This window comes from Sceloporus undulatus, chromosome 2, assembly GCF_019175285.1.
Source record: "Sceloporus undulatus isolate JIND9_A2432 ecotype Alabama chromosome 2, SceUnd_v1.1, whole genome shotgun sequence".
NCBI lineage: Eukaryota > Metazoa > Chordata > Lepidosauria > Squamata > Phrynosomatidae > Sceloporus > Sceloporus undulatus.
The window spans coordinates 112,408,054-112,420,930 of NC_056523.1; the positions used below are offsets into that span (position 1 = coordinate 112,408,054).

The window sequence follows — 12,877 nt, forward strand, 5'->3', positions numbered from 1 at the left end:
GGTAATGGGAAGTGGGGTCTGACGAGGCCTGGAGGGGCTGGGCAGAGACCAGAGGAGGCCATTGCTGATGCAGGTGCCCTGGCCTGCCCTCACCCCAGTGGCCCTTGGCAGAAAGCAGGTCCAGGGCTGGTCACACACAGAATGGCCTCGCCACCACAAAATGGAGGACATGCCAGGAAAAGGGAGGCTGGGATCCAAAATTAAAACCTCAAAAGACTTGTGTTGTGCTCCTCCTGGGCAGAAGGCGGCTGAGATGGAGGAGAGGCCTGGCCAGCCTGCATCTTAGTCCGGGAGCCTGTGGCTTCCCAAAGGGAGGAGAGAGGCTGGCTTCCAAGGAAACCCTTTGGAAAAATTGCAGATGGCCATGAAATGTCCTTGCCTTTGAGAACCTCCCAGCCTGCGGGGAGCCCTCCCTACCGCCCTTCTTTCCTCCTCTTCGCCTGATGAAGATTTCGCCAGATGGAACGGGGCTTTGGCGGTTGGGATGTTACTGGATCTGCGTTTGGGAATGCTTCCCGGACAGAAGGCTGGGATGGAGGACAGGCTTTGGCAGGAGGCTGGCTTCCTTGCTGAGAGGATCTCTGCCTCTTTAACGCGGAGGAGGAGTCTGGGCTGGGAGCATCCCTTCCCAGCAGCCAGGGAGGGGGAAGCGCCCTCTCCGCCGCAGAAGGGCGCCCGGGCCAGGGCTGCTGCTGCTGTTGCTGCTGGAGTGAGGTGCATCGCCTGGGTTGCCATCTGCAGCCCTCTGCTTGGCTCTCGGCCCTCCTTAGCAGCCACAAGCCCCCCCTCCTCCTCCTCCTCCTCCTCTTTGTGGCCCCCATGATGGCAGCCTTCCTTCTCCTCCTTCCCCCTGGCCCTGCCTGGGGGCTGCTTTTCCTGCTGGCTGCCGGAGTCCTGGGGATGGAGGCTGCCTCTCCGCCGCCGGGCAAGATCGGTAGGTCGGGCGGGGGGCTGGGCAGAGGCCTGGGGATGGGGATGGGGCAGAAGGGGGGCTGGCTCTCCGGTGCCACTCCTTGGCAGGGAGGGAGTGCCACCGACCGCGTCATCTCCGATCTGGGGCTGGAGCAAAGGGGACCCCCCCCCCGATGTCGTGGTTTGAGGGCTGGGCTCTGGGTTCGAATCCTGGGCTCAGCCCTCTGAAGAAACTTGCCAGGAGAAGGAGAAGAAGGAAGACCCTGCATAGGGCCTTGGAGGCACACTGCAACCCGATGGAGGACAGTACTCCCGAGAAGAGCCAAAAAGGCTGATCTCTCTCTGGAAGCCAGGATGACATGACTGAGGCTGCCCTGCTTTGTCCGGATCAGCAGAAGTAAAGAAAAAATGGAAGGAAGAGGAAAGGGAGGAAGACCGGCCCAGATGGAAGGACTCCACAAGAGAAGAAGACACAAGATCTGAGTAGAGATGCCACATCCCCAGGGTCACCATTAGTTGGGGCCAACTCAAGGGCAGTTAAGAGCAACTAAATGGTAGACTGTGAGGTGCTGGCCCTCATGGTTATATATCCCATAGCGACACCCCAAGCAAAACCCAAGGATGCAGTCGGCTATGTTGATCCCTCTCTCTCTTTTGTAAAATCTAGCAGTTTTCAACTTCATCCAGAGCAGGCCCTTCATAAATTATTATTATTATTAACCTTTATTTATAAAGTGCTGTAAATTTACACAGTGCTGTACATACAATCTTTTTAATGAGACGGTTCCCTGCCCGCAGGCTTACAATCTAAAGAGACACGACACAAAAGGAGAAGGGAGTGGTGGAGGGGAAGGGGTTGAGGTCCAGCAGTTCTTCTCTCCCTTTGAGGCCTGGACCAAGGCAGATGGACTGGAGGGAGGGCTTGGCTTCTTAGCAAAGGGGACTTGCCCACTCAAGTGCAGGCCCCCATTCAACTACTTTAGATTAAGAGAGAGAGAGCTCATGACAAGACCTTTCTTGCTGAGAAGGTCCATTTCCCCCTCCTGGTAGAGTGGCAATTGCTGATGGACCTGGACAGGACTCCAAGGAATGTGGCAGCAAGTGTCATAGTACCTGCTAATGATAATCTCTGCAAGGCTTCCACCTGTGGCCCTAGATGCCACTACGCTGCTTAGCAAGCATAATGTAGAATGGTCTGTGACAGGACAGAGTAGGGGAGGAGTGGACCAGCAGCATGGTGGATGTTTATGTAGTTGTAGTTTTTGCCTTCCTGCCAACCAGACGGGCATTGCCCAATATGCTCTGACATTTGCATTGGATACTTGTGATTTTTTATGGGAGGTAATGCACACACAGTTCTGTAATATGGAAAAGGCAAGATGGGGGGGGGGCTTCCTTCTCTCCTTCAAGCGTTATGTTTGTGCTCGTGCAAATGCTGTCCCCTTTTCGGTTCACTTTGTGGCTTTCTTTGGTGGTGGAGAAAGAATCAAGAATATGTGTGCTTCTTGTATTAAGCACCTCTCTTATCCTTGCTTGGGAGAGTAGGCCAGGCAGTCAGAGGCAATTCTGCTTATGCTGGTTTATACAGTTAGCTCTCCACATTTGCGGATTTGATTATTCACGGATTTCATTATCATGTTCTGTCTAAGAATTTCTAAGTCCTCCAGTGTGACTCTAAGTCCTCTATGGAATTTGACCATGGAGTAATGCTGGAGGACCTAGTATAACTCCTAGAGACAACAGTTCTCTAGGCATTTGTAGGTCCTTCAGGATGATTCTGTGGTCAAATTCCCACAGATGTTGACTAGAGTTTGGTTGCACCAGGGATTCCTAGAGAGGTGTTCTCTCAGGTTGAAAAACCTAGTGGTTTCTTATTTGTGGTTTCCCCACTTTTACAGGTGTCTTCAGCCCCTAACTCCAGTGAATGTGGAGAGCCCACTGTACTCACATTTCATTCTGATGGTGAGAGGTCAAGATGGGTAAGAGGTAACTGTGCAGGTACTGTCTCTTATAGTAACCACTGCTTTTGGTTTGCCCTGGCAGCTGTGGTGGGAGCTGGGATTGGCGGCTCATCCGTGGCCCATTTCCTCCAGCAGCACTTTGGGCCACAGGTACAGATAGATGTGTACGAAAAGGACACCGTGGGAGGCCGTCTGTCCACCATCACTGTCAACAAGCAGCAGTATGAAAGTGGCGGAGCCTCCATCCACTCCCTCAACTTGCACATGCAGGACTTTGTGAAACTGCTGGGTGAGTGGAAACCATCAACAAATTGCTTTTCCGATACCATTTTCTACTTCCTAGAAATCTATGTACTGTGGTAGCCTGACATTCTTTTTATTTTTATTTTTGTTTATTTCTATTTACAGTATTTGTTTGCTGTATTCCTCAAACATGAGATATGTAAGTGATTAGGAATCATAACTGTTCTGTTATAAGCTATTTGACACAATGTGGACTCTTCCCATTTTTAGGATATTCCAGCTTGATGATGATGATGATGATGATGATAATAATAATAATAATAATAATAATAATAATAATAATAATAATTTATTTATTTATAGCCCACCCAATCATGAAGAATCTGGGTGGGTTACAACACTAAAATACATCAATTACAATAGAGTTAAAAATCAAATCCTAGACCTACCGCCCCCCCCCATACCCAATACTAAAACAGAATTAAACAATAATAGTATAAAAAACATTAAAAACATTAAAAGCATTTTTAAAAAGGCAGAAACATAGGTGGGGAAGAATAGACAAATGAGGGGACAATATCTCTGTATCTGGGGAGGGTAACTAAGTTGGAAAGGCCTGCCGGAAGAGATCCGTCTTGAGTGCTTTCTTAAAAGCTGTCAGAGTGGAAATGTGACGGATCTCCTCCGGCAGTTGTTCCATAGTTTAGGAGCAGTAGTAGAGAAGGCCCTCTGGGAGACAGATGTTAGCCTAGATCTTTTTGGCTGTAGTAGATTTCTTCCAGAGGACCTTAGTGTGTGGGACGGACAATAGGGAAGAAGGCGTTCCCTCAAGTACTCTGGGCCCAAGCCATGTAGGGCTTTAAAGGTGATCACCAACACCTTGTACTTTGCCCAGAAACTAATAGGCAGCCAGTGCAGGGACTTCAAGACCAGTGTTATATGGTCATTCCTAGAAGTTCCCGTGATCAATCTGGCTGCCATATTTTGTACCAGCTGAAGTTTCTGAACTTGGCACAAGGGTAGCCCCAAGTAGAGCGCATTACAGAAGTCCAATCGAGAGGTTACCATTGCATGTACTACTGTTTCCAGTTCCCTTGGCTCCAGGAAAGGGCGCAGTTGGCATATCAGATGAAGCTGATAGCAGGCGCTCTTGACTGTCGCATCCACCTGAGCTGTCAGTTGGAGCGACGGGTCAAGGAGCACCCCCAAGCTGTGAACAGAATCCTTCAGGGGAAGTGTGACCCCATCCAGTACTGGCTGACACAACTGCATTCCTGGATTCGGGGTTCCTATAGCGAGTACCTCCGTCTCACCTGGATTCAGCTTGAGTCGGTTTTCCCTCATCCAGTCCATTACCGCCGCAAGACAGGCATTCAGAGGAGAGATGCCATCCATTACAGAAATCTAGACAAGAGGTTACCAGAGCGTGTACCACCGTTTCAAGGTCCCTTCGGTCTAGGTAGGGTCGCAGTTGGTGTATCAACCGAAGTTGATAGCAAGCACTTCTGGCCGTTACATTTACTTGAGATATCAATTGCAGGGACGAGTCCAGAAGTACTTCTAAACTGCGAACTTTGTCCTTCAGGGGAAGTGTGACCCCATCCAGAACAGGTTGACAGATTTCCTTCCTTAGGCCCAAGGAACCTATCACAAGTACTTCCGTTTTCTCTGGATTCAGTCTGAGCTTGTTTTCCCTCATCCAGCCCATTACTGACTCCAGGCAGGCATTCAGAGGAGAGATGCCATCCTTAGTCACTGAATCAGTCCAAGACATAGAGAAATATATTTGGGTGTCATCAGCGTACTGATAACACCCCGCCCCATGTCTCCAGATGATCTTACCCAGCGGCTTCATGTAAATGTTAAACAGCATTGGGGACAGAATCGCGCCTTGAGGGACACCCGATTTGAGCTCCCTCTTGGCCAAACAACTGTCCCCAAGCGACACCATCTGGAACCTGCCCGAGAGGTAGGACCGGAACCACTGCAATGCAGTGCCCCCAATACCCAACTCTCTCAGGCGTTCCAGAAGGATACCGTGGTCAATGGTATCGAAGGCTGCTGAGAGGTCCAAGAGCACCAACAGGGTCACACTTCCCCTGCCGATGCCCAGACGGAGATCATCGACTAAAGCGACCATGGCAGTCTCAACTCCGTATCCTGTCCTGAATCCGGTTTGAAATGGATCCAGAAAATCCGTTGCCTCCAAGACTGCTTGTAGTTGATTGGCAACTGCTTTCTCGATCACCTTGCTCAAAAATGGTAGTAGTGAGACTGGTCTGTAGTTATTTTTATCCAGGGGGTCCAAGGAGGACTTTTTAAAGAGTGGTCTAACTACTGCCTCCTTGAGACAGGTTGGGCAAGGGTCAAGAGGGCAAGTCGTCTTTTTCAAACTACTAAGAAGCTATATTTCTAATTCCTTTCATAGAGTTTGGTAGCTACATGGTCATCCTACATCAGACCTCTCTCCCCTCCAGTTCTGAGGGGTAAAAGACATTATATCAGTTCTGGTGTAAAGGACATTACAGAAACCAGGGCTGGAACTGCCAGATTACAACATTTGTGAGGGAGAAAAGGGGAGTCTTAACTGATAAAGTGGAGTTGTGTGGTGACAGGGCCAGAATTGTAGAATGTGCGCTATAGCAAGACAAGATGTTGTATGGGAAAACACCCTTTGTGTATGAGTTATAAATCTGTCTGACATCAGGTTTCTCAAGAGTCAATGTGTCTTGTGAGCCAGGTCTCTTCTCTTGGTTGTTTAATATTACTTATGTTTTCACTTGGGAAGGAATATTTGGCCCCCAGTGATATCTTTGTGCTAACAGGGTGTAAGGACTTTTAGTTGTCTTTGTATCTAAATCATCTTGCAGGTAAGGGCAACATCCAAAAGTGGTCACAGGGCTAGAGCAGCTGACTTATAAGGAAAAGTTGCAACATTTGGGATTTTTTCCTTAACAAGAGAACAAGAAATGAGGGTACAATACAGGTTGACTATGCCTTATTCAGGAATCCAAAATACTCCAAAATCCAAAATTGTCCTCATGGGTGGCTGAGATCGTGACACATTTGCTTTCTGATAGCTCTGTGTACACAAACTCTGTTTCATGCACAAAATTATTTAAAATATTGTGTATAAAATTACCTTCAGATTGTGCATAAGGTGTTTATGAAATATACATCACTTTCATGTTTTGACTTGGGTCCCGTTTCCAAGATATCTCATTATATATATGCAAGTATTCCAAATTAAAAATAAATAAATCCCAAATACTTCTGGTCCCAAGCATTTCAGATTAGGTATACTAAACCTGTAAATAGAATTACATAATGTGTGGAAAAAGTGGATGGGAAGAAGTTTTTCTTCCTCTCTCAGAATATTAAAACTATTATTATTATTATTATTATTATTATTAAACTTTATTTCTATAGCGCTGTAATTATACACAGCGCTGTACAAAGTCGGTAAAATTGGGAGTAGATAAAAGCCTGCCCAAGGCGTACATTCTAAGATAATAACAATTAAAAGAGGAATAGATAAAATTACCATACAGAAAAGAAAAAACAGATTAAAAACTAAGTAAGGGACAGTGCCCACTCAAGCGAAATGCTAGGAGATTCAGGTCACACAAAGAGCACAATGCATAGGAAAAGTGCAGAATTCACTTCTGTAGGTTGTGGTGATGGTGACCAAACTTTGATGGCTTTAAAAGCCAGATTTATGGAGGATAAGGCTATCAGTGCCATCATGGTAATATCAGCTTCAGTATCAGAGTGGATATGTCTATGGTGCTTTACAGAGCGCCCAAAAAGGGCGCTCAGCCAGTGCCCGTGTTTGCTGTATGAGGGAGCCGCAGCAGACAAACCACACGGCTCCCCTGCACAGCAAAAAGAACCCACAAAAAGCGGGTTCTTCTTCCGGCGCAGTTGTAATGCCGCAAGGTGCCAATGGCGCACTTGCGGCATCACAACCGCCACCATTTTTACACCTCCAGTACGTACTAGGGGTGAGGCCTGATTGGACGCTGCATCCTCGGCCAACCCCTAGTACGTACTGGGGGCGGAGCAAAGGCCCGTCTGTAACGGGCCTAAGAATACCTTTTGCAGAGTAATTTGTATCTGATAGTATTATTGACCTCCTGTCCTTCCTGTCAGCTTCCTATAAGTGTTTCTTTGGTCACAGTAGCAACAGAATATAGGACTAGATGTGCCTTTGGTTTGATCCAGAACAGCTCCTTGTATGTTTTTAGGACTGAATTAAACCCAAATCTCTCTAGTTGTGCAGGCCCAAGGCATCTGAGAATATCTGGACTGAGGTTCTGACTCACTTTCTCATAGGAGTTTATCACATTACTTACCTCCCACTCTGCTCCCATTGCCCCAGCATCATCGATCTGCGACGGGAACCTCCTGGTGGGATCGTGGACAGCGCTATATAGGGGGAATGCTTCCGTTTTCTTCATGGAAGCGTTCTCGTAATTGTTTAAAAATGGGCCCTTTTTAAGTAACAGATTTAAACAACGGGAACAGAGCAGGAGGTAAGTAATGTGATAAACTCCATAGTCTGAAAATTCCTATGAGGTTGTATTCTTTGACTTGGAAGAACCCACTGCTTGTGCACCACTGTACAAGATGTTAAGGAGGACTGAAAATAACTTTCTTTTCAACTTTGTTGTTCCCTTGTATAGGACTGAAGCACCGTCGAGAAGTGGCAGGGAAGAGTGCCATCTTTAATGGGGAGCAGTTTGTCCTGGAGGAGACAGATTGGTATCTTCTGAACCTCTTTCGGCTTTGGTGGCACTATGGCATGAGCTTTCTCCGCCTACAGATGTGGGTGGAGGAGGTAATGGAGAAGTTTATGAGGTACGTAACAGGGAAAGTATCTCTGCTGATTCCAGAGAAATGAGAGGAAAACAGCATGGTCTGTCTTCTTCATTAAGCCTTGAATTTAGATAGCATCTAACTTGACCGAAGAAATGCAGAGCAAGATATTGAAAGCACTTAAGACTGCAGGAGAGGAGTCCTGCTGCCTAAGCTTATTCTCCTTCTTTTTGTCCTGCAGGATCTATGAATACCAGGCTCATGGCTATGCATTCTCTCGCCTTGAGGTACTCATGCACTCCCTGGGTGGTGACACCTTTGTGAACATGACTCAACGCTCTGTGGCAGAGTCCCTGTTGGAGGTGGGCGTCACCCAACGCTTCATAGATGATGTCATTGTGGCCATTCTCCGTGCCAGCTATGGCCAGTCCGTACTGGTGCCTGCCTTTGCAGGTGAGCGCAGCCGATGTTCTCTTGCTCCCAACCTACCAAAGCCCTTTGATTCAACATGGCAGTCCAGAGCATGTAGCAGAAGCCAATAGAGTTGTATAGTCTTGTCCAGTTTATTCTTCTGATGCTTTATATCCTCTGTATTTCTGTGTTCAGGTGCCATGTCATTAGCAGGAGCCCAGGGCAACATGTGGGCAGTGGAAGGTGGAAACAAGCTGGTGTGCTCAGGTTTGCTGAAGCTGACCAAAGCCAATGTAATCCAAGCTACTGTGACAGCCATCTCTCTGCACAATTCAGGTAATCTACATGAAAGACATCTTTTTTGAGACCTTGGGTAATATTGTCTAGTGGCAGTTGGAACTGCCTTTACTGAAGTTCTGAGAGAATTTCTGGCAATCAATGTACATTGCAAAAGGGTAGATTGGCTTTGGGATTTGACTACAGCTTCTCAGTCAGATCTAGTCATGCTTGCAATTTTAGTACTGTACTTCTTTTTGCCTGTGTACCCAAGGTTACAATGTCAGGACATGTACATATCCTACTTCCTTTGCCTTTCCTATGTTAATTCTGTTCTAATGTTTTGGCTTTGCTTCATGTATCACTTCCATCTGTACTCATAGAAAATGTGAGTTGGCTTGATGTGATGTGATTGATCTTGGTAACAAAGTAGTGCCTGAATATTTAAACCATAATAAAACAGGACATTGGCAGAATTATGTCTTTTGGAAGCTTCATCCCTTTTTGAGGCTTTGTTTAGTCACTTTTTAAAAGCTTTCAGCAGGAAGTGATAATAGTGGCCAACTCAGTCCGCATTTAGTTTTGTTTTCTTTCTTGTCTCTTTCCAGAAGGAAAAACCTTCTACCAGGTACACTATGAAGATGAGGAAGGCCAAGGTTCTAGCTTCTATGATATTGTGGTCATTGCCACTCAACTGCATGACAGCAAGAATAACATCAGCTTCCAGAACTTTGACCCACCAATTGCTGAGTTTCCTGGAATCTTTCACACCACTGTCACCTCCATCATCCATGGCTACCTCAACTCCTCCTATTTTGGCTTCCCAGACCCAAAGCTCTTTCCTTTCACTAGCATTCTCACCACAGACACCCCCACCCTCTTCTTCAATTCCATGGATAATATTTGCCCTGTGAATATATCAGGTACCTTCAGACGAAAGCAGCCCCAAGAGGCTGCTGTGTGGCGTGTCCACTCTCAGCATCCCCTGGAGAAGTCGGAGTTAAAGATTCTTTTCCGTTCCTACTACTCTGTCCAGGTGACAGATTGGCAGGCTTATCCTGACTATGAATCTGCCAAGACTCTCCCACCTATTATTCTCCATGACAACCTCTACTACCTCAATAGTGTGGAGTGGGCTGCTGGATCAGTGGAAATGGCTGCTGTAGCTGCCAAAAATGTGGCCCTCTTAGCCTACAACTTTTGGTATCATGATTTGGAGAAAATAGACCAGAAGGACTTGATGCACAAAGTGAAGACTGAGCTGTGAATTTGGCAAAAGCTGCTAGAGCAGACTTTCTGAGAACCTCTCCATTATTGCATGTAGGCAGAGGGGAGGATTGAAGGTTTACACTGGAGTTTTTGCAGGGAGGGAATGGTAACTAGCACATACATCCCTGTACCTTGTCTGCTGTCTACAGTAAGTGCTTCCCATATCCAGATGCCACTCTGTCTCAGAGTGTCTGTGAATACATATCTGGGGATGAACAGCTTTTAAGAATTAGGAAACAACCTGGGAAGGGAGAGACAATCTAATCTGAAAACTGTCCAGGCTAACTCCTGCTTTAAAATGGAGGGGCAGAATTTTTCAGGCCAAGGGGTCCTTACCTGCTAAGCCATGCAGTGCTGCTGCACAATGTTTGGCAGTTTTGAAGGAAACTGCCCGAGAAGGGATTCCCCTCTTGCCTCTGTAGCAAATGCAGTCTTGGCTCCGAATTAATTTGTGCTGGGTTCTCTTCTTGTGCTTAAATGTCTATATGAAAGGCAGTGGCATTTTTAGGGTGGGGGGACTTGTTTTTGTGAATTCTTTGTATTTCTGCCACCCTAAGCAGTGTTATTCTTTGCATTGTTACTGTGCCTCAATAATTTTCATCTAAATGGTTAACCAGAGAACCTTGAACTGGATCTTCAGATACTGGCAAAAGCTCAGGTTTAACATCTTGCTGACTCCTACTACCAGGGCATGTGGTACTGCATAACCTCAAAACCCTGCAGCTAACACCTGACTTCATGTAGTCTTGACCTATGTAACATGGAGGAGGGAAGACTTCCCCAAGCTGACAAAATAGGTTGAGCTTACTCCCCCTCCAAAGTAGGGCAAAAGGACTTCCATCATTTTCAAAACTAGGAGAAACTTACAGAAGCATTTGGGGGGAGGGGGGAATTCCTGTGTTTGACACAATCTACCATCTCAGAGATGCCTAAAGAAAATAGTAAAGGACTCCTCTCCCCTTAAAGTCAAGGCCAGCTAAGTTACTTTGGCATGTAAGTCAGAAAACCCCCACACCTACTTCTCTCTGTCTCCCTGGCAGTAAAAAACAAAACAAAAGAATAAATCTATAAATAACAGTTTTCTGACTTTTCACGGTACCACAAACCTGCTGCCTAAGGCAGGCATCTCACTGCTTAATGGGAGGGCTGGTCCTAGGGCCAACAGTTTTATCAAGCTGATTCTGTGAGTCTTGAAATGGATTGTTGATTCAGGAATCTTCCTGCTGCTGCCAATTTAAGCTCTGTTTACCTGTAATTACTTTTTAGGGAACAAAGATAGCTTGATTCAGTTGATTTCTTGAATCAACCTGTTTTGATGTTAGAGAAAAGGCTAATCTCATCTCCATTGTCTAAGGTAGGGCATATATACTGGATTTGTTAAAAAGAATAGTTGAACATGGGTTTTGATTAAAGAATGGCATATCTGCAAAACGGGTGAGGAATACACTTTATTGTCAAAAGTAAAGCTGCCTCTTGGTCACAATGAATGGCAGGTGAATTCCTCCAATTTCTAGAAGGTGGAAGACAAGTAGAAGCTGGCTATCCTTTAATAAAGAAACATCCTTTGTTGAGTGTTGGATGACTGCCTGCTACTGTCTTCTCAAGTATGGTTGAACAAAAGTAAGCCAAAAATCAAGCTGTCAAGTCATTCTTCTCTGATGTTCAAAAACAGCCCTGTTGAGCAGGGGTGGGAATCATGTTCCTCTGCAGTTATTGTTAGACTGCAAATCCTAGCAGCCTTACCCAGCATAACCAATGGTGAGGAATGTTGGGAATTTCAATCCAACATTTGGAGGGTATTGTTTTCCATGAGCCCGAGTAACCTCTATTCCATCCTTCATTATGGCTTTGTGCTCCTAGGTAATTGAGCTTACATTGTCTCTACTGCGTAATGGCAGTTCTTCAAAGGTCTTGGGTTGGATAAACAATGTCTAAGTACTGCTTGAGCTTGCTGAGCAATGCCTTGAGTTTCCGGGAATTGAACGTGGGCCCCTTGGCATGTAAACTGTTCACTCTGCCACTGGTCTGTGCTGCTCTTCTTCACTGTGGAGACATATTCCTTGCTTTGTCAAGGATGGATGTGACGTGTGAATGGCAGATTGTGTGAATTGTCAGTTGTTGGAGGTTTCCAAATGATCATGGTTCCTAACCCAGAGATAATTTGTTTAATGGCTTGGTTTGTGTGTTGCTCTTGCTCTGGCCTGTGTTTTCCCCAACAGACCCAGGCTAAGAAAGCTGAGAAGTGATTATTTCTATGATTTAGGTTCAATGGAAATTGTTGTCTAACAATGTCTGGAGTGCAAAAGCTTCCCAATCCTAAAATAGTCTTTGCTTTGCCTTTGGTACAAGTGCCAAATGTCTCTTGTTCCTTTGGCCTACACCCTAGCAGAGCTGTCAGCCCAGACTTGCTTGGTATTAAGATACATCATGTTCTTAATAGCTTTGTCTGATGTAAACAAGACCTGTCAAGCAGTCACAGACAGAAAGTCCTCTCATTCTCCACCAAGTATGATGAGAAGTCAGTTCACTGTCTTCTCTTACTGTTCCCTGTAAGGCAGTGGAGCAGGATGAATATTGCAAATGGTCTTGTTCAGGTTTTAGCCTTTAAGCACTTGATGAGGATCATAGGCTCTACATGTGCATGTTATCATCATTTCAGAGGCGCTGTGCAAGAGAGAGTTTAAAAGAGCCTATTTAAATATTGATGTCCCTGGCTCAGGTGTTGACCAATTCCAGAAGATGGATACAAATGCAAATTATAAACTGGCTGAGGACCAAGAAAGGTGAAAGGGCTGGAGCTCCAGATTGAACCCATTTTCCCTCCCTCCCTTTCTTTCATTGAGACAGTTCTCGTTCACTAAATCCTGAGCAAGCAAGCCTGCCAGATAAGAAGGCTAGCTATGTGGAAAGTGGCTTTAGAGTCATAACATGCACTGTCAAAGTTAAATGATACAGTTTTATATTGTGGGTCCTGTGGGGCACATAAA

The 12,877-nt window shown here is 45.9% G+C and overlaps 1 protein-coding gene across 1 annotated transcript; it reads left to right on the forward strand.

Annotated features, from left to right (window-relative positions):
* Positions 1 to 656: 656 nt before the first annotated feature.
* On the forward strand, positions 657 to 12,260 carry PCYOX1L (prenylcysteine oxidase 1 like). Its single transcript, XM_042454204.1, has 6 exons — positions 657 to 934; positions 2,956 to 3,162; positions 7,802 to 7,976; positions 8,176 to 8,387; positions 8,541 to 8,681; positions 9,230 to 12,260. The coding sequence occupies exons 1-6, from the start codon at positions 820 to 822 to the stop codon at positions 9,886 to 9,888; spliced, it is 1,509 nt and encodes a 502-aa protein (XP_042310138.1). The 5' UTR covers positions 657 to 819; the 3' UTR covers positions 9,889 to 12,260.
* Positions 12,261 to 12,877: the final 617 nt, after the last annotated feature.